The sequence below is a fragment of the Rattus norvegicus genome, chromosome 18 (assembly GCF_036323735.1).
Source record: "Rattus norvegicus strain BN/NHsdMcwi chromosome 18, GRCr8, whole genome shotgun sequence".
Classification (NCBI taxonomy): Eukaryota; Metazoa; Chordata; class Mammalia; order Rodentia; family Muridae; genus Rattus; species Rattus norvegicus.
The window spans coordinates 26,155,248-26,182,409 of NC_086036.1; the positions used below are offsets into that span (position 1 = coordinate 26,155,248).

General features: G+C 41.7%; 1 protein-coding gene across 1 annotated transcript in view; it reads left to right on the top strand.

The window, feature by feature from the left end:
* The window catches only part of Apc (APC regulator of WNT signaling pathway), a 57,640-nt gene that overhangs the window by 16,866 nt on the left and 13,612 nt on the right, over positions 1–27,162 (top strand). The window contains 6 exon segments of the mRNA NM_012499.1: positions 2,264–2,347; positions 13,353–13,457; positions 17,659–17,757; positions 20,102–20,480; positions 21,960–22,055; positions 26,625–26,764. Coding sequence (NP_036631.1) covers positions 2,264–2,347; positions 13,353–13,457; positions 17,659–17,757; positions 20,102–20,480; positions 21,960–22,055; positions 26,625–26,764 — 903 coding nt within the window.

A 27,162-nucleotide genomic window follows, 5' to 3' on the forward strand; every position in this document is an offset into this window, starting at 1 on the left:
AAGCAACATGAGATAATAAAGTATAAGGCTGATGAGTTTTACTATATTAAAATTAAGAATTTATTGTCATTAGGAACCATCAGAGTAGTTACAAACTGGAGGAAGATAGTTATTATTACAACTAAGGATTAAAATCAAGAACCTGTAATGAGTTTCCAAAAATATGTTCTATTTACATTTAGATTTAAATTTGAGATTTTTGTATAATTATTTTTTAAATGTCAGACAGACCTATTTCCACCAAAAAAAAACCTATGAGAAATATTCATTTGCATTCTTAGAATGTAACTATGAGTTATGCTTTTTGTTCCTAGTTTTGTTTTGTTTTGTTTTTTATTTGTTTTTATAGATCCTGAGAACATGATGACATAGTAGACATAAAATTCTTGTTATGTACAAAGTAAGTGGATAGATCCCGGGTTCTGACTTGAGTCCCAGAAGAGATATGAACCCGACTTCATTCTGGCCACTTTACGCCTGGATGTGGCATGTTTCATTTTGGTGGCTGAGGTTAACACTTTAGGAAATTTAATTTTGTATCTTGAGTGACACAACACATTTTTCCATTTGGGAATAACCATGTGAAAATTAAGTTTAACAATCACAAACAGGACAAAAAGGCAGGGCTGGCCTTCAGTGACAGCAGTACAAAGTGGCGTCTCCTTTATAAGAACAGAACAGAACAGAAATGACAGTGGCTGGAGTGGTGGCCCCAAGAGTACATCAGAGCTAGCACAGTGTAGGCATCATAGAAAAGCAGTTATTCTGCGAGAGCTTCCACACTTAAGGACATCTACAAAGGATGCTAGAGTCCTCTCCCCTGCTCAATCTAAATGGGCTTTATTTTGCATAGTTGTAAATGTTCTGGATTTATCCATAGACCTCAAATACTACACATGATACTATCTTTTGTCTATTTATATGTAACTTGTACTATAATGAGAGTAAAAAGGTGAGTGTGGAAATGTTTGTAACATCTGAGAATAATTTTCTGTACTGTACAGTGAACGCTTACCAATGAGTGAGAACAAGACAGCAGATACCAAAGTAGTCAGATGTAGTCCAGACTCTGTGTGCACCCCTGTAACCCAGCACTCAGGGCCGGAGCAAGAAGGTCGTGTTGGAGGCCAGCCTGAGCTACATGTTGATTCCTCTCTCAAAAAGAGGGGCTCAGGTGTGATAGCTCTACTTTAAAGCAAATTCAGTTGGTTAATAGTTATGAAAAATGTCGGCACTCAGTCTTAACATAAAAGAACCAAAATTAATAGAAGAAAATGTAAAACATTTGAGTCCTTAAGAAAGAAAGGAAACTCAAAAACAATAAAAGTCATTTTCATCAAAATTTAAAGTACCTGTCATAAAGAATGAAAAGGAAAAATATCTTTAACAGTATAAAGAGAGCAGTTAATATCCCTAAACTGTGAAGATTCCCGTGGATCAATTCTTTTTCTTTTTTTTTTTTGGTTCTTTTTTTCGGAGCTGGGGACCGAACCCAGGGCCTTGCGCTTCCTAGGTAAGCGCTCTAACCACTGAGCTAAATCCCCAGCCCCCCGTGGATCAATTCTTGAAGACTACCCAACAGTCTGTTTAAAGGATGGAGATGTTCAGTACAACATGTAGAGATAACTGGTAAATAATTCAAGGACATTTAAAGCAAAAGCCATTCTTGTTCCTACCTTTGTGAAGTCCATTTCTGCTACTAGTTTGGTTTTCAGCCTCCTTTTTCAGTGACATCTCATCCCACAGCATATTAGTGAAGGATGGGAAAATGCCCATCAGGTTGTAACAGCCCACTTCAGGGCCCATGTGCTGCACACACCTTTAATTCCAGTCCTGGGGAAGCAGAGGCAGGTCTATCTCTTGAGTTCCAGGCCAGCCAGGACGGCGTTAGATCATCTCCAAACACAAAAGCAATCACAGATAATGTGTTTCAGTGAACATATCTTTCAGAAGTTCCTTCACAGTGTGAATGCAGAACTGTATCATCTTTGTGTTCCTCGTATTGTAAATAAAAGTAATGTTCATTTGGAAAGCAGAAGCCAAAGAAACACAGTTCTAAGCTACCTTCAACCATGCACTAACTCCTAGGCAAAGTGGACAAAGAAACTGGGGGTGGGGGGAAAAGGGGCAGCAACCAAATGTAAAGTGAATAAATTAAAACAAAACACCCATGGCTGGCAGCTCCAGGGATACCCACACACAATTACGCACATGGCACATAAAAATAAGTGAGTATCTGACTTGTTCTCTTTTTCTATTTCAGCGAAGAATAGCCAGGATTCAGCAAATAGAGAAGGACATTCTTCGTGTACGGCAGCTCTTACAGTCCCAAGCGGCTGAAGCAGAGGTTAGTAAAGTCCCCTTTTGTTACATGCGTGTGTGTTACAAACAGTTGTGAGCTGCCATGTGGGTGCTGGGAATTGAACCCAGGTCTCTTCTCCATCCCTAAAACATTTTATACTTTTCAACAATTAAAATTTAGTCTTTAGCATAAACTGTCAATTTGTATTATCAAATCACTACTTGAGCTATCATTACCCTTTAAGTAGGCTTTTTCCTATATGTAATCCCAGACATATGTATTTGTGGTTATCTCAGAGTCCTTACTGAAATGATAGTAAAAGCATTAGATGAAAAGAATCACATACACCAGAGAAAGTGACAGGAATAAAGATGGAGGCTCTGGAAGAAAGTTCAACAGACTTAACTGTTATAGCATATTGTAGGAAGGCTGTGACAGAGCCCAGGGTATATCGTGGGATCCTAAAGGGTTCCAGACTGACTCTGCAGGTCACCTGTGAATATAATTATTAGAAGAGACTGAAACAAGGTTAGTTGAAAACTGAAATGAGAACCAGGTGAGGTGGTGGGGAGACAACTTAGCAGTTAGAGCATGGGCTGCTCTTCAGAAGAACCAGGTCAGATTCCCAGCACCTGCATGGTAGCTCACACCATCTGTAAGTCCATTTCTATGGTATCTGGTACCCTCTCCTAGCCTCCATGGGTAGCATGCTTGCATTGCACATGATTGTACATGTATGCATATGAAGGCAACACCTGTACAGATAAAAATAAATTTAAAAAAAGAAGCAAATGAGCCCCTGAAATTTTCCCACATTTTCGGCACAACTGCTGCTGTTTCTCTTTTCTTTTTCTTTCTTTTTTTTTTTTTTTTTTCTTTTCCTTTTTTCAGAGCTGGGGACCAAACCCAGGGCCTTGCAAGCGCTCTACCACTGAGCTAAATCCCCAACCCCGCTGTTTCTCTTTTCACTCCTAACAGAAAATTAGTTGCCCCACACACACCACCCCCCTCAGAAAGGATCTTTAGATAGATTACAGTGAATTTAGTGCAATTAATTGAAGCTGGAGACAGTGTATAAAAAGTTGAATTAGTTTGAAATTTACTCAATGGTGAGATTCCTGCTGTCCTCTAGCCTTGTCATCTCTAGGAAGCTTCTTTAAGAAACATAGCTAACCCAAGAAAAGGACTAAGGAGTCACCAACAAACCGGACCAGCTAGTCCATTCTGTGGTCACTGTAGCTGGCAAACTTCATTTAATTTTTCTGTAGCCCACTCTTCAGTCTGAGTGGACACTAACAACTGCACGGCATTTTACTAAGGTTCTGGTAAGAGAGATCGTAGAGTAGCAGAGTCTCGTGGCAGGGAGAATGGAACTGGGCACTACAGCCGACGCATGCCCAGCAGAAGCAGGGTGTGACTGCGCACGCTCTCCTGAACCTTGGCATTAGGGGGGCAGAGCAGCAGGCCAGCCTGGGACACATGAGGGCCTGTTTCAGTCATTCACCCAGGAGAATTTTTTTTTAAGAGGTCATGAGAGTTAAATTTAAAACCACAATTGAAAAATTAAAAGATAGTTTTTATAAAGTAAAGAAGACAGTGAAACACAGACTAGGATACAGGCAGACATGGCTCAGCAAATGCAGGGACCACCATAGAGCTGGCCGGCCTGAGCCCACCGCCCCAGCCCAGGGCCACGAGGTGAAAGGAGCCGACCGCTCGCTGCAGCTTTTCTCTGGGCTTCATGGGTGTGAATACAGGGACACACACACAGACCTAAACAAGTAATAAATGAAGAAGGGCTTACATTTTAAGGAAAACTCTAAAGCCTAGAAAAGGAAGAGAAAATCCAACAAAATATAAAGTGAATTCCTTTAGATTTCTCAGCAGCCAACCTAGGAATCCAGGAAATATGACTGTGCGTTTTTTAAAATTCCAGAAAAAATTCAGTTCCTTTGATATCAATTATTTGAACTCATTCTTTGTCTTACGTCAAATACCTGAAGTTGGTATTGGACCCCACAAGCAAAATTGTTATTTATTTGTAAGACTGTTCCATCTCACCCTTTTACAACAGGAGCCTGTGGCAGCATTCACAGCCAAGAAGCAGAGAGCAGTGTACACTGGTTACGCAGCCAACATCCTCCTTTTATGCAGCCTAGGATCCCAGCCAGGAAATGAAGTCATCCATGGGGGCAGGTCTGTCCAGCTGAATTACTTGTGCCTCACAGGCATTCCCAGAGGCCTGTCTCCTTGGTGACTCCAGATCTCAGATTGAGAATTGAGATCATTATCACAGCAGTAACATTCACAGTTGTGAGGCAATTTAGAAATTCAGGCCTTTCCAAACATCCAGAATGCTCAGAATTCACTAAAAGCTCTTTATTTTCGTGATTCTACTTATTGTTAGGGGACACAACAAAAGCCAAATGGGAGACACATTGTAAATGTGCAAAGTCCAAAGATGCGGTGAGGTGGTGGCAGGTCAAAATATCGAGTGTTCTCCCCTTGGAATCCCAGTTTCTAATCCCTCATTTCCATGTGGGTTGCAAATTTACTTGGGGTTGCAAATTTGCAGGTTTTGATTTGTATTTAGGATGTAAAATGGTACACCTAAAAATACTTGGCAGTTCTACAAAACAGTGATGTAAAGTCGCAACGTAGCCCAGCAGTTCTAGACTCAGGCGTCTAGAAGACAGAAGTCACATGATTCTTTTTTTTTTTTTTTTATACTTTAAATATATTTTATTTGCCAATTATATCTCAATAAAACTTGAAGAAATTTTCCCCTTTTTTTAAACTTTTTAAAATTAATAGCTGGGTGCAGTGGTGCATACCAGTAGTACAAGCACCAAGCAAAGCACTAGGGAGGCAGGAGGCAAAGGTAAGGAGATCACGAGTTTATCTTCTTTGTACTTAGACTACAAAGCAAGACCCTAAATAAACAAGCAAGCTTTTTTCTATACATCAAGCCCTTCTCCCTTTCCAGATCCCAAAACAGGTAGCTTGTTTTCTAATCTTTCACTTGCAATGGAAGCAGACAATAATAGAAATTGCACAAACATATACTGGGTAAATCTGCACACAATTTTTTTTTCTTTTTTTTTTTTAAATTTAGAGAATACTTTATTAGTTTTTGTAATCAAACCCACGTTGATAAGACCTTACATATTTAATACAGTGTGTTACCCCTGTACAAATGGAAAAAACTTAAGTTCAACATTTCTAGACCAATATGGCTGTTAATTTCTGTACAGTGCCAACTCAACACAGTAAACGGGGATACTTTTTTCGAAAGTTGACAGCACAGGTAAAGTTTCAAAAAATTCAAATTATATATCTGTATATATATATTTATATTTATATAAAAAGACCAATAATAGCAGTGTGTTATGCATCAACAGCAGCAACAGCTTTTCCAGGTTCTGCAGTCATCTGAACAAAACTGTAGAGACATCCAGCACACTCCATTAAAAAAAAAAAAAAAGTAAAAAAACAAAACCCGAGAAAACAGCACAGTTCTGTTACTCTTGTGGTACCTGGCACCATTTTTTTTTTAAATTAGCTTCTCAATCATCATCTGGAAAGAAAACATTCTGAGCAACATCATTAAAAACAGCTCTGTCACTACTACTAGCACGGTCACTACTACGTATCATAAAGCAGGTACAAGCTATTTTACATCCACAGAGGTATGATACAGTACTGTCCTACATCTATAATACTAGAGGATACAATTTAAAAGGCATTATTTGAGACTTGATTCTACTTTTCCAGCAGAGGGCCCAAAGGATGGTGTGACACAGCTTTGTAAAGAAACATACTCTAGACAGGATTTCCTTTCACTAGTGGCACACTTCTAAGGATTCATTCTCTCCAGGAATGTCAGCTAAAACCGTTATTAAAAAAATGAAATATCCCTAGAACAAAACCGTATAACCACCGGATTCACATGAAGATGACCTAGTGGAGACAAGCTGGACCTCACCTTACCAACAAGCTATCAAATCTGTTATTTTTAAACAGAAGTCACATGATTCTTAACTTGGGCATTCATTCCGCCTTATTCATTGTAGCCCAAAAGGATGGCACAAATGTGACACCACTGTAAGTAAAATGTGGCTAACTTTGAAAACTCATTACATCAGATTAAACCACATAAGCCCACTTATAAAATTGCCAGAAGACTGGGGAAATGGCTTGGTGGGTGAAGCTTGCTCTGTAAGCGTGAGGGCCAGAGTTAGGACAGCCAGAGCAAGCAGCTACAGCAGCTAAACTCGGGAGCTCTGGGATCAGTGAGGGGCCCTGGCTCCTGATCTCACAGGAGACTCCCAGGGTATCTTTGGGCCTCTACAACTGCATGCATGTGTGCACACACACACTCACACACTCGCACTTTTAACTAAATGTCAGAAAAAAAATTGTTTTAAAGAGACAACTTAGCGCAGAGCACTTGGTAGGTAGAGGGAATTGAGAATTTCAAGGCCAACTTGGGCAACATGGTGAGACCATGTCTCCCTAACAGAAACTCAAGACAAAGCAAATAGCCATTGCGGTGGGAATGGGGTCAGCTGTAAACGGGTGGGGAGAACTGAACTGTAATGACAAAATAGTCTAAAACAGAGTATGCTGATGCTTCGTAAATTTATTGAAAAACATTAAATTGAACACTTAACGGATATATTTTGTGGCACTTAACTGCTTAAACAAAACTGCTTTTATTTATTTCACTAAACCAGCAATGCACTCTTATTTGAGGCAGGGGCTCATGTAGTTCATGCTGGTCTTGAATTTGCTATGTAGCTGAGATGGGCCTTCTGATCCCTTCTGATCCTCCCTGCCTCTGCCTTCTGAGTGCTGGTAATAAGACTGCATTCTGCCACCTAGGGCAGGAAACTGTCCTCTGTTTTACAGTAGGCATAGGACCTCTGTCTACCAGAAGTCAGCAGCAGCTGGCCTTTCTTGTCTATAGAGGAGTAGTGATGGAGGACAGTGACCCAGGAGTGCAGTGCTCAACTCTGGGATTGGTGGAAGGAGGAAGAGAGGTGATGTCAGTTATTGTGCGTGGGCTTGGCAGTGTCTCTGTGACCTTCCTAGACTTGCCTTCTTTACCTGAGTGTTAGTTACAGGCAGTCTTAAAGCTTGTTTTCCCCCTTCTCTGAATCTTCTCTTCCCTGGATAATCTCATTAATGTTTTAAGATTTTAGGCACCATCTATATGCTACTCAGTCTTGATTTTTTTTTTTTTTCGTCCTGGGGGCCAGATTCTTAATCCTGTGTTTCTACCACTTAGGATTTGTCAAAGATTTTAAATTCAACATATCAAAACCTAATTAACTTACCTTTAATCCCAGCACTGGGGGTTGGGGAGAGGAGTCAGGCAAATCTCGTGAGTTTGAAGCCAGCCAGGGTCAACACAGTAAATTCTAGTCCAGCCATGGCTGCATAGTGAGACCTGTATCAAGAAACAAAACAACCAAAGCCCGCCTACCTCTTTGTCAGCCCCTCCTTCTTCCTTTTAGTCCCCGTCCTTCCTCTCCATAAACTCTGAGCAAAAGGTCATCAGGATAATGCTTCACACCCTTTAGCCACTGCTGGTTACTTCTTACATTTGCTGCAGCAAATACCAGGCACAAAGCTAATTAAGAGACAGGCAGTGAGAGGGTGCAGTGTCCTTGCTGGGCCAGGCATGGCAGCAGGAGCGTGGGATTACAGTCAGGAAAGGACAGACGGACACTGCTGCTCTGAACCTTCCCCCAGCATCCTGTGACTCAGTCAGGGTCAGCTGCGGAGTGGGTGGGTGCAGGCACTGTCCACGTTCAGGGTAGGTGTTCCCTCCTCAGTTACGCCACACCCAGGGCTGTGTCTACTAGGTGAGTCCAGATCTAGTCAGGTTGGTGATGAAGATTAGCCCTCACAAGGTCCACCCACCCCTTGTCAGCCTGACACCCAAACACATCCCTTTTAAATCATAAAATCCTTCCCAGACCCTCAAATATTCATAGTCTTTTCATAACACCGTGCATTTAGTCCATCTCTACACATCTCTGTTGCAGTCTGGAAATCACCACTCAGATCTCGGTTAAGCAAGAATAGTTTATTGAATGCATCCCTTAACACTGGATGTCCGGGCCCGCAAAAGACTCAGGAGCCTAATCACAGGACTAGTCTGCTGTCTGTCAGAGTAGACGCTGAGAGGAAAGACCAGGTTCAAACATTAAACAGCAAGGAGGGGAACAGTTGGCTGAGTAGGCAGGGTGTTATCAGCTAACCTTTAAGCTGACTGGTCCTGAGTACGGTAACGGGGTGGTTGATGGGTGGCAAATGGGAATTTCAGAACACTGAGATAAGAAGCATGAGTATTATAATCATAACCTTTCAGCTTATTAGTAGCATTCTTCAGTGTCAGCCACAAAAGCTACAGTGAGTTCATACATAGGTACAAGAAAGGCTGCCCAGTGTTCAGCTCTGACTCAAGCCATTTTAGACCTAACAGTTCATATTGACCTTTAATTGATTTGATGGGTCGGTCCTATGTAAAGCTTTGTGGAATTTCTTTTTTTTTTTTTTTTTTTTTTTTTGTTCTTTTTTTTTGGAGCTGGGGACCAAACCCAGGGCCTTGTGCTTCCTAGGCATGCGCTCTACCACTGAGCTAAATCCCCAGCCCCCTGTGGAATTTCTTAAAATTAGCAAACTTCATACAGAACATTCAGAACATAGAGAACAAAACAGGGTATGTGGTCAGTGTGTCCGTGAGCCAAGTCACTTCTCTGTGTCAGTGACTGGCAGGCCTGTTACAGCAGCAATATGAAATAGCTGGCAGGCATGGAAAAAAATGGCTACAGCTACTGGGGATGGGGTCAGACCATAACAATTTCATAGTCTGATCAGTGCTGACATTGTTCAAAAACGGAGTAAAATAAGTAACAACTGTAACATTTTACAGCATGGTGACACAGTAGCGCAGTGAAACTGGTTGATGGACCAGAGAGAACTTATTATCATAATGGTAAAGATACTCTAAAACTGGATTAAGGTGAGACTGATAAATCTATTGAAAATCATTTAATGGAATAGGTGTATTCTGTGGCACCCGACTGCTTAAGCAGAGTGCTTTTAACTTTTTATTTATTTTTTTTAACAAAGCCAGTAATGCACTCCTGTCCCCCAGCACTCAGAAGGCAGAGACGGGGATCAGTAGTCAGCTACATAGCAGACATTCCCGTTCCAGCATGAAGGACTGGGTGGATGGTGAGGACAGATGAGAACAAAGTAAGTGGGAGCTGCAGCATGGCAGATGCAGGTGTTGCCCTGGCTCTAGTTCTGCCTCCTGCCTCTCATGCAACCTCTCTGTTAGGCTGCTTCCAGTCCGTGTGTGCCTCTCTTCAGGGCACTTTGTAGTTCGGCCGTCTCTGATCTACTGAACTCTTTACTGAAGTCGAGGCTTCACCTTCACAGCCCCGTGAAGTGGTCTCTCAGGGCCTCCATGCAGAGACTTCACCTCTGCTTCAGCCCCCAGCAGCCTCCTTGGACTCTTGCAAGTTCCCGAGAGCTAGAAAATCCTACGCTGCACAGCCGCAAGGCCACTAGAGCAACCATGTCCAGTTTTGTTGCCAGAGAGAGCGGCGGCCTGACCAGTTTTTATCTTTTCTGTCTGTGGTGGCCATTGTGCACCTGGCAGCAGAACCTGGGAACTTTCCACGAGCGTCACTGCAAGGTGACTTCTCATCTCAGTTCCTCCCCTTCCCTTCCCTATGAATCTGCACTTTTTCAGCCTGGAGTCCTCATTGGGTGGAGTCTTGCCTGTAAGGCACCTTTCCTACAGAGTGTGAGTTTCTTAATTGTGCGTGTCTCTAACATTTCTCATTTGTCTGCATCACTCAATTTCAGACCCTCCTGCTCCTTTGTTTGCCAGACTCCACATTTTCCCTGTATTTACTGTGAGACCATACCTGTGTGTTGTGCTATCTTGAAATTTCCTCTACAACTTAGTTTATTACCTTTGAATTTTGCCTCAATTTCTCAGGATGTGGTCAGAGCAGCCATGTTTTTTGCCAGATGTAACACAGCTGGCTTCTAGCCCAGTTCCGCTAGTCTTTGTTCCCCTGGGAAGCCTGAGAGCACAGTTGTCACTGTGTGTCCTTCTCTCAGCGCTACCACCAGAACCTTCATTAAGCTCTGCTTAGGGTGGTCCATAACCTGTAGGCCTCAACCTTTTGGGAGGAGGGAGTTCACAAGACTGTCAGAAAACACAGTTATTTACATTAAGATTTGTAACAGTAGCAAAGTTAAAGTTAAAAGTAGCAACAAAATAATTTTATGGTTGGGGATCAGTAAGACATGAGGAACTGCATAAAAGGGCAACAGCATTAGGAGGGTGGAGAACCCCTGGCTTACTACATTCTAGGGCTTCTGTAGTCCACAGACCAGTCCCAAAACCTACCTACCTTGTGGGCAGAGTCATCGCAGTAGCAGCCCTGCTCCTCATGCCACTTCCTATGGGAATTACTTTTCTCCTTGCTGTGAAAAATTACCTCCCAAAGTTGAAGAAGGGTTTGAAGGGGCACAGCCTCTCATTCTGGGAAGGCATGGGGACAAGCTCGTGAAGTGGGTAATTACACTGCCCCTACAGTCAGGAAGGCATGGGGACAAGCTCGTGAGGTGGGTAATTACACCGCCCTTACAGTCAGGAAAAGGAGAAAGAACGCAGGTGTTCAGCCACTTCCTCCGGAATTCCCTCTGTCAGTGTTGGCACCCCATCGGTTAGTGATGCCCACATTCAGGATGGTCTTTCTTCCTTGTTAGTGTCTGTAGCCTCCCTCTCATGTGTCCAGGGGTTAACCAAGATTAACCGTCACACTAGTCTAACACCAAAGCCCGTCAGGTTTCTCTTTGTGGCTGTGCTTCTATCTCCACTGCCACCCTTCTGTGACACATCAGCCTCTTTACTAATGCTACTGCATTGGCCTCCCAACTGCCAATTAAGTCGCTTAGATTTGACCGGTTGATATGTTAATATTAACCGTGTGCGGCAGCAGCTGGCCACACAGTACAGTTGATAAGAGTACTGACCTAGCGTGCACAAAAACCTGGGTTTATCCCTAGTATGTAAACCAAGGATAGTGTCACACACACATCCGTTATCCAGCATTTACAGATATGAGGCCAGATTGGGTTACATGAGGCTGTCTAAGTAGATGAAGTGGATGTGATAATGTGGTAGCCTCAGAATAACTTAGAGAAAGCAAATCCAACAAAATCAGCAGAGTCTTAAAAACCGCTTAAAATTATTTTTATTCTATGTATATGAGTATCTTTTTGCCTGCTTCTAAGTTTATACACCACATGTGTTCCTGGTGCCAACAGAAGCCAAAAGAGGTCGTCAGATGCCTTAGGGTTGGAGTTACTGATGATATATTAGCCACCATGAGGATACTAGAACTTGAACTTGGGTTGTCGGGAAGAGCAGCCAGTGTACTGAACCACTGAGCCATCTCTCTGGTCCCATAACCACGTTAGTTCTGCTCACCGTTTTACTTGTAGTACTTGAGCAATGTTGTGACCTTTTGATATGCTACAAGAAGTCACACTTCCCCTGCTGCAGCTCTTTCCATGTGATCTTCTGTTCACCTAAAATGTCGTCTACCCTCCTAGCTATCAGTTCCTCTTCCTAGTGGTACTTCCTACGAGAGCTCTGCCTGCCTGCGGAGCACTTGTTCAAGTTTTGACTTTATTGTCCTTTTTTGGGGGGATGGGGCAGTATGTTCCCTTGAGCTAGGACAAGCAGACAGTAGTGTTTGCTATGAGCACACTGATATCTTCCCCTGTGCTTGTCAGGATCCTTGACTAGTTTTATCATGGGTGACTGGATTTCTACTCTGGTTGATTTAAGTCTTCAGCTTCTGAATTACTAAGGGTCACTAGCTACAGCTGTTACTAGTTGTCTTAGTTAGGGTTTTAGTGCTGTGAACAGACACCATGACCAAGGCAAGTCTTATAAATGACGTTTAATTGGGGCTGGCTTACAGGTTCAGAGGTTCAGTCCCTAATCATCAAGGCAGGAACATGGCAGCATCCAGGCAGGCATGGTGCAGGAGGAGCTGAGAGTTCTGTATCTTCATCTGAAGGCAGCTAGGGGAATACTGGCTCCCAGGCAGCTAGGGCAGGGGTATTAAAGCCCACACCCACAAGGCCGTACCTATTCCAACAAGGCCACACCTCCCAATAGTGCTACTCCTTGGGCCAAGCATATATACACACCATCACAGTAGTTTTGGGTGAAAACAGTACATGTAAGTTATTTTTTTAAGTCATGTTTTTAAATGCTCTAGAAAGGCTTAAGTGTTAAAAATCCAGGGAAAGCATTTTAAAATATATGGTACTTTATGTCAGCTTGTTAAAGCATAGTCTTTACGTTAGATATAACAATAGCATTTTCCTAAAGGGAGCAGGTAAGAGTTTCTATAAAAGATGGCAGGAGATTATTTTAGTTCTTCTATCTGTGGTAGTGGTTTACAAAGTCTCACTTTGTATATCCTGTTCTAAAATGACTACTTTTACTAGGTATAATATGTCACTTTTATTTCACATAACAGATGGTGGGTACATTAGCAAAGTTTTCTGTTTTATTTATCAGTTTTGATGAGCTTGTCACTTGGTCTCATATGACATTAGCACATGTGCACATGCTCTTCCTAAAGTGTGCCTACAGGGGAGTTATTTGTAACCTTCGGTGTTAGTGTGACTGCTCTATTTACATCTCTATTAAATGCCAATGTCAGGTGACCTTGGGTGGGTTGTGTTCCCGATACTGACTGAGAGGAGCACATCTGGTGGAGGATGGTGTTTCTGTGAGCCTCTGGAAATCCTTTGTCTGCAGCTCGAGTGCTCAGGGGACACTTAGCCGTGCTGGAGGTGGGAAGTGCGGCGTGCACTTCTGTGCCCTTGTCAGCCTATATAATTGATTCATCAAGAGGCTTGAAGCAAAGAATAAGCTGTGAGCTCTGAAAGCGTACCGGTTTTGTACATAACGATACTAACTCCATGTTAACAGAGGTCATCTCAGAGCAAGCATGAAACTGCCTCCCATGAAGCTGAGCGGCAGCTTGAAGGTCAAGGAGTGGCAGAAAGCAACTTGGCAACTTCTGGTAGTGGCCAGGTATGAACATCTTCAAATTGACAAGTCATATCTATTTCCTTAGAATGTGAGCCCCTGGAAACATTCAGTATCAAAGTACTCTCTTTTATTACATTTAAATGTACGTTCTGAACTTGTTGGAATGTTTTATGCTCCGGATCACGTTTGTGTCTGTCTTCAGCAGCTGCCATGTGTGGTCTGAAGAGAATTTACTTCCGTTGGGTTGACCCTGTTGTGTTAGCACAGTTCAGCTCTCCTCCAAGGCCTCAGGACAAAGACTCAAAGCTCCTACTCTCTGGTGTACTTTAATTTACACAAACTGAGAAATAAATCTTAACTGGAAAAGATTATTCTGATGCTTATAAATAATAAGCTACATACATACCATGGTTTATTGAAATAAGACAACTTTTCAAGCATGCGTTCTATATTTTTCAGAATTCCTCGCACAGGCTGTTTTATGTTGTAAATTAATAATACTTAAAAACTAGAATTTTACTAAATTGATCTTAAGATAATTTCTCTACTATCCTAAGTTACTTTTGATAGTATTATTTATATCAAAAAATGGAATAATATTCTGTTAATTCACTAATATATAAAGCTTAAAATACTATCTAAAAATATTTCCTTGTACTAAACTAAAGCAGATATTTTATTCCATATCACTAGTTAGTATTATACAGGAAAGTTATTAAATGGTGACTTAGGATAAAATAATGAGATGTAAATAGAAGTTGTGTGAGTTCTTTCTTTGTGTTACTGTTCCGCACTGTAGAGGAGGAGTTGAGTTTCACTTGACAGTTAGGTGTTTAAGTGTACATGATGTCAGGCCTGATCACTTGGTATTGGACAGTGAAGGGACTTGTCTCTGGAGAACTATTTTTAGTTGCCTGTAGTTGTTTGTCTAGGCATGTCTCCTCCCCACCTACACCGGAGAGCCCCTTTCCATAGTGGCATGTCTGATGCCACTGTCCTTGTGCGGGTCCTGTTTAGGTGCTATATCGTGGGCAGAGCTTCCCTGTCATTTCTAAGAGATACAATTTCAAAGCAGATTTCCTGGTCCTCTGGCTTTTACAGTGTTCTGACCCCTCTTCTGAGATGTTGCCTGTGGTTTAAGTACAAGAGTTGTGTTGTAGATGTGTACACAGAATCAGTTGTTCTCTGCATTTTTACTTTTCTGTAATGGTCTCCTCCTATTTCAGAGAGAAGCTTCTTTAGTGAGGGTTGGGAGCAACCCTGAGGTGTGGGTGTAAGGATAAGGATTTAGAATGGAGTTAAAGAGTGTGCTGCTTTAATAAATGATTGGTAATAGTCTCCTCCAAGAGCTGTGACCTCACTTGTCATAGATAGCTGACTAAACTTACAGTTCCAAGTATAATTTCACTTCCCTCCTGGTTAGCAGGCCTTAATTCTAGTTAGGCTACTGTTTGTTAACCACCAAACTATGTATGAGTGCCACTGTGCACCCTTAGGGATATATAATATTTACTCTATCTTCCTTCCTTCTTTCTTTTAACCTATATTTATTTATTGGTTTTTATTCATAGGTGTCATATCTGGGTAGGGCTGTTAGTTGCTCCCTGCCCCCTGTCCACGGCTATGAAAGCTAGTCCTCAGGGAAGAGGCTTTAAAATGTCAAGATCAAAGCTGGGCATGTGGCATGTCCCTATAGTCCTGTAACTATAAGTGGGATGCAGAAGCAGTAAGACTGGGAGTTCAAGGCTACCTCAGCTACAGAGCCAATTAAAGTCATTTTTATTTTGGGAAAATGGAAGAAAATACTGTACTGATTTCCATTCCTCTGTCACTTAGGGTGTCTGTCCCCAGAGGCCTGTTTGAAACTGACAAACCACTCAGACACTGATCTTAGTCAAACAGGGATAGTTTATTGAACATATACACAACACCCAAGAGTGATCAGTCAGGGACACAGTCAGAATCAGGAGCTGAGACCTCCACCCTGACTGTTTCCCAGGGGCAGCTTATAATGGCAAAACCCACAGGGGCTCTTAGCAGCCATAAAATCTCGTACACTGGTGCAGGAAGTGCTGCCAGACAGTTGGGCGGATGGGTCAAGTCCGAGGAGGACGGGAAGGAGCTCACATAAGCAGTGTAGTTAGTGTTGCTAACTATGCAATGCCATTCTCACCTTCATTGTGATTGCCTCTAATGGAGGGTGAGGGTCTGGGGAATCTCCAAGAACACCAAAGCATAGAACTTAACAGGATTTACGGTTCATGATTAACTCGGGCATGGAAAAGGTTCTCTGTAACAGTGTTAGATGGCTGGCAGCAGATATAAAACAAAATGGCTACAGTACTGTCAGAAAGCTACCTAGGTCTTAAAGAAACCCCATGTTATTTAGTGTAAGAATGGAGAAGAGGGAATCTGATGAAAGGAATAAATCAGAAGCACCGGCCAGTAATTCTAACACCATGAATTGAGGTAGGATGGCAAGTTCGAGTCCAACCTGGGTTACATAGTGAGTTCTAGGCTAGCCTGAGCCACATGGAGAGACACTGTCTCAAGAAAAAGCGATAATTCTGAGCCGAGTATTTATTTCCTCTTCAAATAGTGAATTCTTTTGTTTTGTCTTACATTAATTCCACCAACACTGTATGTGTGGTTATCCTAAGGTAGATGAACAGTCAGCATCAGTGAGTCCAAGATTCCTTACATTCAGCCATTTGAAAGGCTGATGCAGGATTTAGTCAATTTTGTGCCTTCAGAGTATTGGGATTAAAAGGCCACAACTGGCCCTTCAGCCTATCTTGATAGGTTCTGTATAGATGACATCTTTTTCCTGAATTCTTCTCTTCATTTATATTATATACTAACTGAAGTTCCCATCCTTCCACTCATCCACCACCTTCCTCGTTTGCACTCCCTGTTTCCTTTCTGTAAAAAGAGCAGGTCTCCCAGGGATATCAACTGAACATGGCATATCAAGGTACAGTAAGACGAAGCCCAACCCTCATATCACAGTGAATGAGGCAACTCAGTAGGAGGAAGGGTCCCTAGAGCAGACACACACCCTTCCCAAGCATCAAGCTACACAACTGTAACAGTTATGCAGAGGTCGAGCTCAGACCCATACAGGCTCTAGGATTGTCACTTCATCTCAAAACCAACAGCAAAGGGAGTCTTATGTAGTTGCTTTGTGTACCACAGCCTCTGATAGATAACTGAGTGAGTAACTCATGGCTGTGAAGGAGAACTGATAGATCCTTGCTAGGAGAAGGATTTCTTGATCTGTGGTACATTTCCTTGGGAAGCTAAGTGAAGCCAATTATTCAGACAAGTCCCTGCTTGTTTATGTCGAACTTCTTCTTAATGGGGTCTCAGCTTTGCTGTTTGAAGGTCTTTGATAATGTCTTTGGCAATGATGATGAAGTTCAAGCACAAGTTAGGGAAAGGTGGACCCGTGGGAGAAGCCATGAACTGCTGCTGTCTCTAGGATTCCTTACTGTGGGCAGTTATAGATGGCACAAGACAGTTACCCAGATCCATCCATATGGATCACATCCACTTTGACTACTCATTTTATTTCTGAAGAATGTTCCATCATCTGTCCCATAAATATTTCACTCTACATTTCCAAGATAAGAATGTTTTTCAAAATGCATACCAACTGTCATTAATATTCCCAAAGAAACAAATGATTCCTCAATAGCATAGGGTAGCCGATCATGATTCATTTGCTGTTTTTTCATAAGTGTGTTTATCATATTTTGTTTGACTTTTGGCCTAGATAAGGACCATGAATCAGAATTTGTTGGTTTATATCTAAAATCTTTGCCACCAGTGATTTTCCCATCCTGTCCTCTGTTCTTTTTAAACTAAAATTCTGAATTTGCCAGTCTCCTACATAAAGTCCAGTGACTCCACAGCTAAAATCTTTTAAAGCCCCTCAGATACTTAGTTACTTAAACTAACCTATGTCCTCATTAGAGTACACCATACTCCGTACTTAGGTCCTCAGCGCTACCGTAAGTTTTATTTACTGCAGCTCTTCAGGCCATAGGCGGTCATTGCCTCTTTCTGTTCTCCTCTGGCACTGCAGTCTGCTGGTTGTGTTATGCTGCAGTTGTCATCTCCTCATCTTTCCCCATAGAGTCCCAGTTCTTTCTAGACTGAGAGTGTCAGGGTGGTCTATGTTCATAATCTAAATATAAATCTGTAAATCTAAATGTATATCTATAATTTGCTTAAATTCTAGAGTTCAGCTGCACGTGTGGATCATGAAACAGCCGGTGTTTTGAGTTCTAGCGGCACACACTCTGCTCCTCGAAGGCTGACGAGTCACCTGGGAACGAAGGTAACAGCAGATTGCACCTTCTTGCCAGTGCTAGCGGTGCTGTGCTAAGATGGTCTTCATAACATTTAAAGAGTTCTCACTCGGTCTTTATGACATTTTTATACAAAGCATAAAAGGAGGACATGAAAATTATAAACACTACAGAATTGGGTGCCTGTTAGTTTCATTTTCAGCTTATTATCCATTTACCCGCGAGCAGCCTAAGCTCCAGACAGGCCGATGTCTTCATGACCCTGGTGCCTTTCCACATCAGTGCCGTGCCTCCCCCACCTTGAGGGCCTGTTGGTCTCCACAGCTCAGGATTCTGAGCTCTGTGTCTCCAGAAGATAGTTTCTTAGCTCCTAGAAGCTTCTTAGCCACTCACATCCTCTGTCTCTGTTACTAACAGTCGGGATGAACTCCCTCTTACAATGCAGATTGTTCTCCGTCTTTACATTCTCAGAGTGGCTACAAGTGAGTGTTAATGAGTATTTATTGAAATGGATGGAAAAAATTCATTGAAATTGAACATTAGCCAATACAGCAAACATCTTAAGATCATGGGAAATGTGTGAGAAGAGAATCTCATTAGTATTTTTGCTAAGGTACAGTTATGAGCAATGCGTTTTCAGTCAAAACCGAAGAATTACATTGTCCTCATAGCATACTCTGTGCTCTTTCAATAATATGGCAATGCCCAGGAAACATTAAAATAACATTAATTTAAGAAGTGAATTTTAAGGCTGAAGATGTAAATCATTAGTAGAATGCTTGCCACATATGTTCATGGCTCTAGGCTCAGTTTATTAAGGAGAAAAGGCAGTTAATTGAAGGAATGGCTAGTCAGTCCTAGCTCACGCCTTTAATCTCAAAGGCAGAGACATGTGCATCTCTGGGTTTGAGGCCAGCCTGGTCTACACAATGACAGCTAGGACTAACCAGAGAAACCCTGTCTTGGGGATGGGAGGTATAAGGAGATGAGTAGAGTGATCAGTGGTGAGCCACCGTAGTTTCTGTTTGGGACCTCTCTAAGATGTGCCAGTAAGTAATTCATCTCTACGCAGTCACCGGTTTCATTCTTACTGAAAAGGAAGAAGCTGCTTCAGCCCATTCCAGTCTAGAGCTGATGCGACAGGTTCAGCATCAACACAGGGTTGACTCTCGGCACCTGGACATTGGCAGTCGGGTGCATTTCCTTTAGCAGGGATTTGCGTAGGCCTGGTTTCCTGTTTAATATAAAGCCCTTCATTTTATAGCTCGGAAAATTGATGCTCAAGGGAAGTCAGATAAATTAACTAGTACCACACAGCTTGCTTAAAAGTAATGGAGCCAAACTTTGGGGCTAGGTCTGATGAAAACACATGTATTCACATCGTGTCACGGCCGTCTTAGAACCAGCACCAGTGGAAGATGCTTGTTCCACATCCCAGGCAGTGCTCTGCACCCTCAGCACGGGACTAAGCCATCCTGTGAGTGGAGGATGTTAAACCGCACCCTGGCCTCTACCTGCAACCCTAACCCTCATGCTCCACTGTTGTTAGGACCAAAATTATGTCTGCACACACAGCCAGACGTCCTCGTGGGTCTGACCAACACGGGATGCCTTCATACTGTGCCCTCTCTTTCCGTGGAGTAGCCTCTGACTTGGAAGGGAAGCTGGCAACAATCCTTGCTAACCGGATGCTGTTTTTCTATTTCTGATTTGCTTCTAAGTTAATCTGTCAAAGCAATTAATGCTTACCAATTGCTTCAAAAGAAAAGGATGACACATCTTTGCTTTGCCATGCTATGTGATTGTGACGTTTTTCTTTTTATGGCAAAATAATTTTATATAATAGATCATGTAAGTTTAAATGTCATTATAATCTGATGAAATGTAATGATTGCAAAGAATTAGAATTTAGTAGATTATAATTATTGCAAATGTTTTTATTGCTTAGAAGTAAAATGCAGTTTTAAATTATATAAAGAATTGAAATCAAACAAATTCCAGAGAGAGAGAGAGAGAGAGAGAGAGAGAGAGAGAGAATGTGAACGAATGGAGATCTGAGAGAAGAAAACATTATTTTCATTCATAATAATCAGTGACCTTTAACTGATGCTGACAAATAGCAATTTCAATACTGTAAGAACCTGCTTTTTTAAAAAAAAAGAACAAAAACAGTCTGTACTATTACTATTTATTCACATAAACCAACTGTGGATATTTTTTAAAATAGCTGTCATCACTTCATCCAGAAAAGGTTTTTTTTTTGTTGTTTTCATTTTTATCAAAGACAGTAAATCATCCCATTCATCACTTCATTAGATCTGGCTTTTGGGTATTAAAGTTATAATTTTGTTTCTAAACTCGTTTGGCCCACAGGTGGAAATGGTGTATTCATTGTTGTCCATGCTTGGTACTCATGATAAGGACGATATGTCACGAACTTTGCTAGCTATGTCTAGCTCCCAAGACAGCTGTATATCCATGCGACAGTCTGGATGTCTTCCTCTCCTCATCCAGCTTTTACATGGCAATGACAAAGACTCTGTGTTGTTGGGAAATTCCCGGGGCAGTAAAGAGGCTCGGGCCAGGGCCAGTGCAGCCCTCCACAACATCATTCACTCACAGCCTGATGACAAGAGAGGCAGGCGTGAAATCCGGGTCCTTCATCTTTTGGAACAGATACGAGCTTACTGCGAAACCTGTTGGGAGTGGCAGGAAGCCCATGAACAAGGCATGGACCAGGACAAAAATCCAAGTATGTTCTTTGTAGTGTACATCACAATGCATGTTTCAAAGCATATGTAAAAGCTTTCAGTTAGAAATTCTTCTTAGTTAGTAAACTGTCCTTATCAATAGAAGGAATTTGTGTTAGCTAACTAATGCTGCTTAAGGCTTAAATCTGCATTTCCCTGAAAAATATTTAGCAAAGGAAAGTGTTACGTGCAGTCCTTAACTGTGTAAGCAGAACAGACGTAAGGGTAATCTGGCTGGGCAGGCACTCCCCTCCTCCCTCAGTGCATCAGTGCCCCCTGCCCCGCTAAGCTGAGGGCTCAGTTAAAGAGAACAAAGACAAAGGCCATCCAGTCAGGGCTGTATGGATAGCAACAGTCCCATGCTAGAACTTCCAGGCAAACTTTCAAGAAGCACAATAAAAAAAAAAATTGTAGTTAAAACTTAGAGGTAGCTGCTTTGATGATTCTCGTGGAATCTCTGCATTTGGAGATGGAGACCTGAGGATCAAGAGTTCAAGGTTATCTTGGACTGCACAGATTTCATGAGACCCCGTTACAGAGAAACACGAAAAAGAAGACACTACTTATTAGAGCTAGAATCAGTGTGAGCAGTTAGGTTGCCTTTGGATGAAGTCAGGAACGTGATTTCACATAAGTTCCTTCAGCTGTTAGCATCCAAACTGTAATCTTTTCTATTTTCATATCAGTATTCCCTGGACACACTACCTATTGGTTTTTGATACTAACAATAGCCGTTTGAAGCAGAAGAAAGGACAAGTGTTGTTGCTTCCATTTATAAATTAAACTGAGGCTTAAGCTAAAAACACTTTCATATGTTCTAGAACCTGCATAGCAGCATTTTCCTAAGCTTAATATAAAGATTATTTCAAATCTTAAAAATGTGTAAGAAAAAGAGCAGAGATGATTTTTTTTTAATCCACTTAGAAGTCTTGGGGTGAGAGACACTTTCTTTGGAGAACATTCCTGTCTTGGTGGATACCCATATTTATTTACTAATTCATATTATTGCTTCTGAAAAAATATTTTCTGTCAAATAATGACTTTTGAAACCTTGCATATAATATTAAAATGTAGGCGCATTTTCTTTAATACCATTTTCTTTAAATTTTTACTATGTATCTGCCTATATAGGAAACTTTCTGTTGAGTATCATATTTGTATACAGCGGTATGCTTTTAATTCATGACTATAATAGTTGTTTACACTGAAATTAGAAACAGAATCCAACAGTGTTATACCACAGTGTATGTATTCTTAGCTACAGCAAACCTAGGAGAGGTTTAGTTTGCAGTCTTGGTTAGGGCTGCCATGCTCCCGGAACTGCTGGCTGTTCTCCTGTAGTATTTACTCCATCCACAGACACTCGCTGCTCTACTAACCTATGCTCTAGGGCTATGTTAGTAACCTCTGCGTATTTAAACACGTAGGAGCACTGCTGTAAGATAATGAAGCATTATGGCTTAGGTGACTTTATTTTTCAGTGCCAGCTCCTGTTGAGCATCAGATCTGCCCTGCGGTGTGTGTTCTGATGAAACTCTCATTTGATGAGGAGCACAGACATGCGATGAATGAGCTTGGTAAGAGAAGAGCTTTGTAATGCCACAGATAATTGCGGGTGAATTGTTTTTAAAACACAAAAGAAATTGATTATTCCTTTAAGTTTAAACAGAGAAGTTGAACTAATGTAAGGCCACTAACTTCAGCTGCTTCCATCCATATAGGGAAAAAAGTGAAAAAAAGTGGACCCTGTTCCCCACGGGAGACAGGGTCCTGTACCCTGGTCTCTATGGGAGACAGTTATGAAGTACAGAAATGTCTATCTCCTGTAAACCAGCTTCAGTTTTTAAAATCTTAACTGAAGATTAGAAAAACTACCAAGTGGACCACTTCCATCCCTGTCGCCAAGTAGATTCTGTGGTGTCTGATGAAGAGACAGTTTGCAGTATTTGTCAAGACATCATTGTTCTTGCAATCTTTCGGGCACCTTGGATGAATCCCAAGAAGGACAGTTACAAGATTTTAGTTTATCTTAATGGTTGTCAGTATTTTACTGGATTTTAGCCGTGGTTGAAACTGGGGCATGTGGAAAGACATGCTCTAGCTGAAGTCAGGAAACGCGTGTTAATTTGTAGTAACAGTCCTTTAGGTGTGTCTACTACACCCTCTACACCCTGTAATCATTGAGCATCCGTTTTTTCATGTTGGTTTTTCTTTAATTTCTAGGTTTATTTTACACATATATTCATAAACTGCATCACGCTGAGCCCTGTCATGTGAACTGGATTTCTCTAGTCGTGCCACACACAAGAACCGCACACTGAGTCTGTCCTAGTATGGCTGTGCCCGTGCTTTTGTGCTGTTCCTTACATCACGTCCAGCCCCGCCTTGCATCCTCGTCGTTTACTGTGAACGGGGCACAGTTCCGAGCCTTGAGTACACACACAGTACTGCAGACAGCGAGTGCTCTCCCCTCAGGGGCATCGCTTTGGGAAGCTCTGTCTGTTCTGTGGTTTGAGGCCTGCCCTCCATCCGTGCTTTTCTTCCCACGGGCCCACCTGGTCCTCTTGCCAATGTCCTGTGAAACCTCAATCTTTTGGGTTTTCCCCATTTCAGTACAGTCTCAGCATTTGTGGATTTTTTTTTCCTAATGCCAATACTTAAGGGATCCAACTACATACATATAAGGGATAAGACCAACAGCCAGGAAAACTCAGCTTTAAGACATTGCAAAGATTTTTCTATAAGTGCTCGTATGCTCCAATGGACTGTAGACTAGGACTGACACATTAACTATCTGAATTTGAGAATAAAACTTAGACTCAGTATTTGTTCCTCTTCTTCTTCAGGTAGGAAGGCTACCCGGGGCATTTCACCACAGGAGCTAGGTCAGGGGCTTTCAGGTGAGGAGCAGGATGGGGCCTCTGGGGGTGTGGCTGTGGGGACATAGCCACAGGGTGACCTTCCTCTCACTCCTTGCCTTCAAACTTGCTCTGCAGCAAAGGACAGTTAGGGTCTGTGAGTCAGTGAGAGCCAGCATAAGATAGCACAGGGATCTGGCAGCAAGGAGTAAGGAAGGGGTCCGTCCTGGTTATGCAAGGAAGAACTCTTAGACCTAGTCAGTGAGCACTGTCACTTGTATGTATGTGGGGATCCCAGAAAGTTTGCTAGGCACTGGAGCTTTTTAAGTTTTTTAGTTAACACACTCTGGCTTCCAAGAAAAATAATGTATTTACATTGGTATTTCACAATTTTTCTTGGTCATAACAGTCAGTACTTGCTAGGCCAGATATGTCAGACTTCCCATAGGAGCCCAGGAACCCCATCAGTCAGTGTGAGTGATGCCTGTGGAACTGCAGTGTCAGTCTGCTGTGGACCCGACACTCACTTAGAATAGGACATGTCATGCTAATACGGATACCCAAGCCGTGTTAGAACACACATGTACTTTTAAATCAAATATCTTAATCTTGTTTTAACCAACAGTGTAAATTATGAGCTCTGTTTAATATCATTTGGAACTGTTGAATTTGCACTATATTTCAGTGACCCCTTTTACAGTGAATTTTAGTTTTTGCCTCAGAATTCACTGATTTTTTTTTACTTGCCTACCATTAGAAAGGATCCTTTTTTCTCTAGTATTTGAATGTACTAATTTTTCATCAGTCGTCATACTGTTGACATCCAGTATATTCTGCTTTCCTCTGTGTTTAAACTCAGATCCTAAGATTGATATTTTTGGATACCAGGGTTCTCTGACAATTTAATGCCATCGTAGCACCTTCTCTAGACCATTGTATCTTCCTTAGGAAGCAGTCCATCACTCTACGAGGCAAGATTTCGTGCAAGTACAAAGCATACTGTTTACTCAATGATTGAGACCCTGCTTCTTAATGCTCTACATCTTGAGCAAACATTCGTATCCTGGCCACAGTCTTAAGGTCTACAGTGACTTCCTAGTTAGTGTCCTGGCTCCTTCTTTGCACAAGTGTACAAATATTGGCCTTCATTGAAGCTGGCCCTGGCGCTCTTGTTCTCCCTGTCTGTTGTGTCATCAATCCTAGGGCTTCACTTAATGTATCAGTCACCCACTAGTGTTCTTCAGATTCACGTCTCAATCTAACTTTCCCCTCCTAAGTTTTACGTGTGCTAGGCAAACACTGTCGCCAAGCCCTTTGGACATGTTCGTACTGTTTATCTGACATTTCTCTTGATACAGTACTCTAGACATTTGTAACTGAACTCTCACAAACAGAATTTGTTACCTCCATCCCCAAATCTGTCTTTTTCAGTGTCCTTTTGACATTCTAATAACCTAGCTGCTCAAATCAAAATCTTAGAAAAATATATGATTCCCTTTAAATCTTCTACAATTAGAAACTGAGCACTTTAATCCTGTTTCTTGAGTATATCTCAATCCAGGCATGGTGGCACATAGTACTTGGGAGGCAAACAAGATTGATCTCCATGAGTTCAAGGCCAGTCTGGTCTCCATAGGGTGTTCCAAGTCAGTCAGGGATGCATAGTGAGATACTGTCTCAAAACAGTGTGTGCACGCGTGTTGTGTGTTCATGCGTGCATATGTACATGTAATTGTCATTTCTCATCCTGAGGCAAGGCATCATTGTCTCTCTGGTTCTACATACTGAGTCCAGCTTTCAGTCATAAGCCATTCTGCACATTGCACCCACCATATTCTATTTACAACATATCTCTACTCACACTTTCCTCTGTCTAACATCCGTGTGTGACACGGAGAGTCTCTCATCTGGTATCTGCCCACCTCCGTAGCTTCACTTGGTCCCCGACCTTATCGAGCTCTTACACATGCTGTTTTTTTTCTACCTAGAATCATTCTTTCTCCTCCTTGCCCCACCCTATTAGATGTTCAGTCACCCAATAGATTTCACCTTAAATGTTTCTCAGACCCTTTCCTTGGGGCTCTCCCCACTCTAGATCTGGGTGCTTCACACCATAAGTTTCATGAAGACAGGGACTGAATTTGGTTCACTGACTGTATTTATCTGTTATTGCAAATAGATGAAGGAAAGTCTTCATAAATATGGTTTGGATTTTCTTTATACAGATTAATTTGCTTGCCTATGTTTAGAGAATCGCCTGTCATCTCTTCTAGTCATAAAGGTCTTCATACAGTCAAGATGCCTTGTCTTACAGTTCTCAGCTCAGCGTAGAACTTCATTTTGTAAATGTGCAGATTCTTCTGGTGATCTTTTTTGCCATTCACAGATTGTTAGTGCACTGGCCTTTCAGATTAGCATGTCTTTTTTTTTTTTTTTCTTTTTAATGCCTGAGCACCTCTCTTTAACAATACAATACACCAAGTCCCATGGTGATTGATGTTGATGATGAGTAATCTTTTAATAGTTCATGTGCATTTTTATCTTTCTTTTATTCTCATCCTCACCATTTCACTTCCCTTTTTTTTATCCCCTTCCTTTACTGTCTTCCCTTTCCCTTTGTGTTTCCAACCCTCTCCTCCTCCTGCTGACCGCACCCTGGTTATTCAGCACCCTGCTAGTTAAGTATTAGGAAAAAGGAAAATACTGAATCCTGGTACGGTTGATTATAGTAGCAAAGAAAATTAAGATTTTTTTTTAAAGAAACTTGATAGAACTTTGTAATAGGTTAAACAGATCATTCTCTTCATGAAGTAAGTTTTACTTCAAGCAAATTTTCATTTAAAAGTTTCATTTTTTCTAAGGATCATCATTTGACACATTAAAAAAATTGGACCACAGTATATGATAAATGGAAAGTAATTTTAAAGCCCATATAATAGCAGTACATTAATTTCTCTGTTTAGCTTTAGGAAGACCAGTGTTAACAATTAGCTTCATTGTTGGCAAGATACAGTGTACGTCAGTGAATAGAAAATAATGTTTATTTCATTCAGTGAAGCAAGTGGTGGGAGGGTAGAGACACTGGCAGGGAGTGAAATTGTCATCAGTTGTAATTACGTTACACAAAAATTATTTACAACAGTTTTGTGGCTTTTAATTCTAAAGGCAAATTTAAACCATATATTCTCATTCTTAGAGATCTTTCCCCCCTGGTTTTAAATTTCCAAATTGTACCAGTTTATTCGATTATGGATTATTGTATGTTTCCTTTTGGCCTTGTTTAATTAGGGGGGCTGCAGGCTATTGCAGAGTTACTGCAGGTGGACTGTGAGATGCACGGGCTCACTGATGACCACTACAGTGTCACTCTACGACGGTACGCTGGAATGGCCTTGACAAACCTGACCTTTGGAGATGTTGCCAACAAGGTATGTCCTCTATAAGATTTACTTCCTAAGGTGCTCACTTATGAGTTAGTTTATTTTCTTATAAACTTTTTGAACTAAACATAGAATTGCTTATACTGGTTTATTGATGTCTCCACGTGACTCCCAGAAGCCCCTTTCTCACACTGTGACTGCGTGTCCCAAACAAAGCAAAAGCACACCTGGATATGGAACCTACACTGAGGTTAGATGGCTGCACCAACAGCCTGGCTCCTCACATAAGAGGGTAACTAAAAAGTGTAGTACCTTTCCCTAGCAAGTGTAGGTGACCAGCACCATAGAGAGTGATGACTAATGAAACCCTGTGACAGACAGTACCATCCTGAGGCCATCAGACAGAACTCCACGCTCTGGTTCTTGCTTATCATTTCTCGGGATTT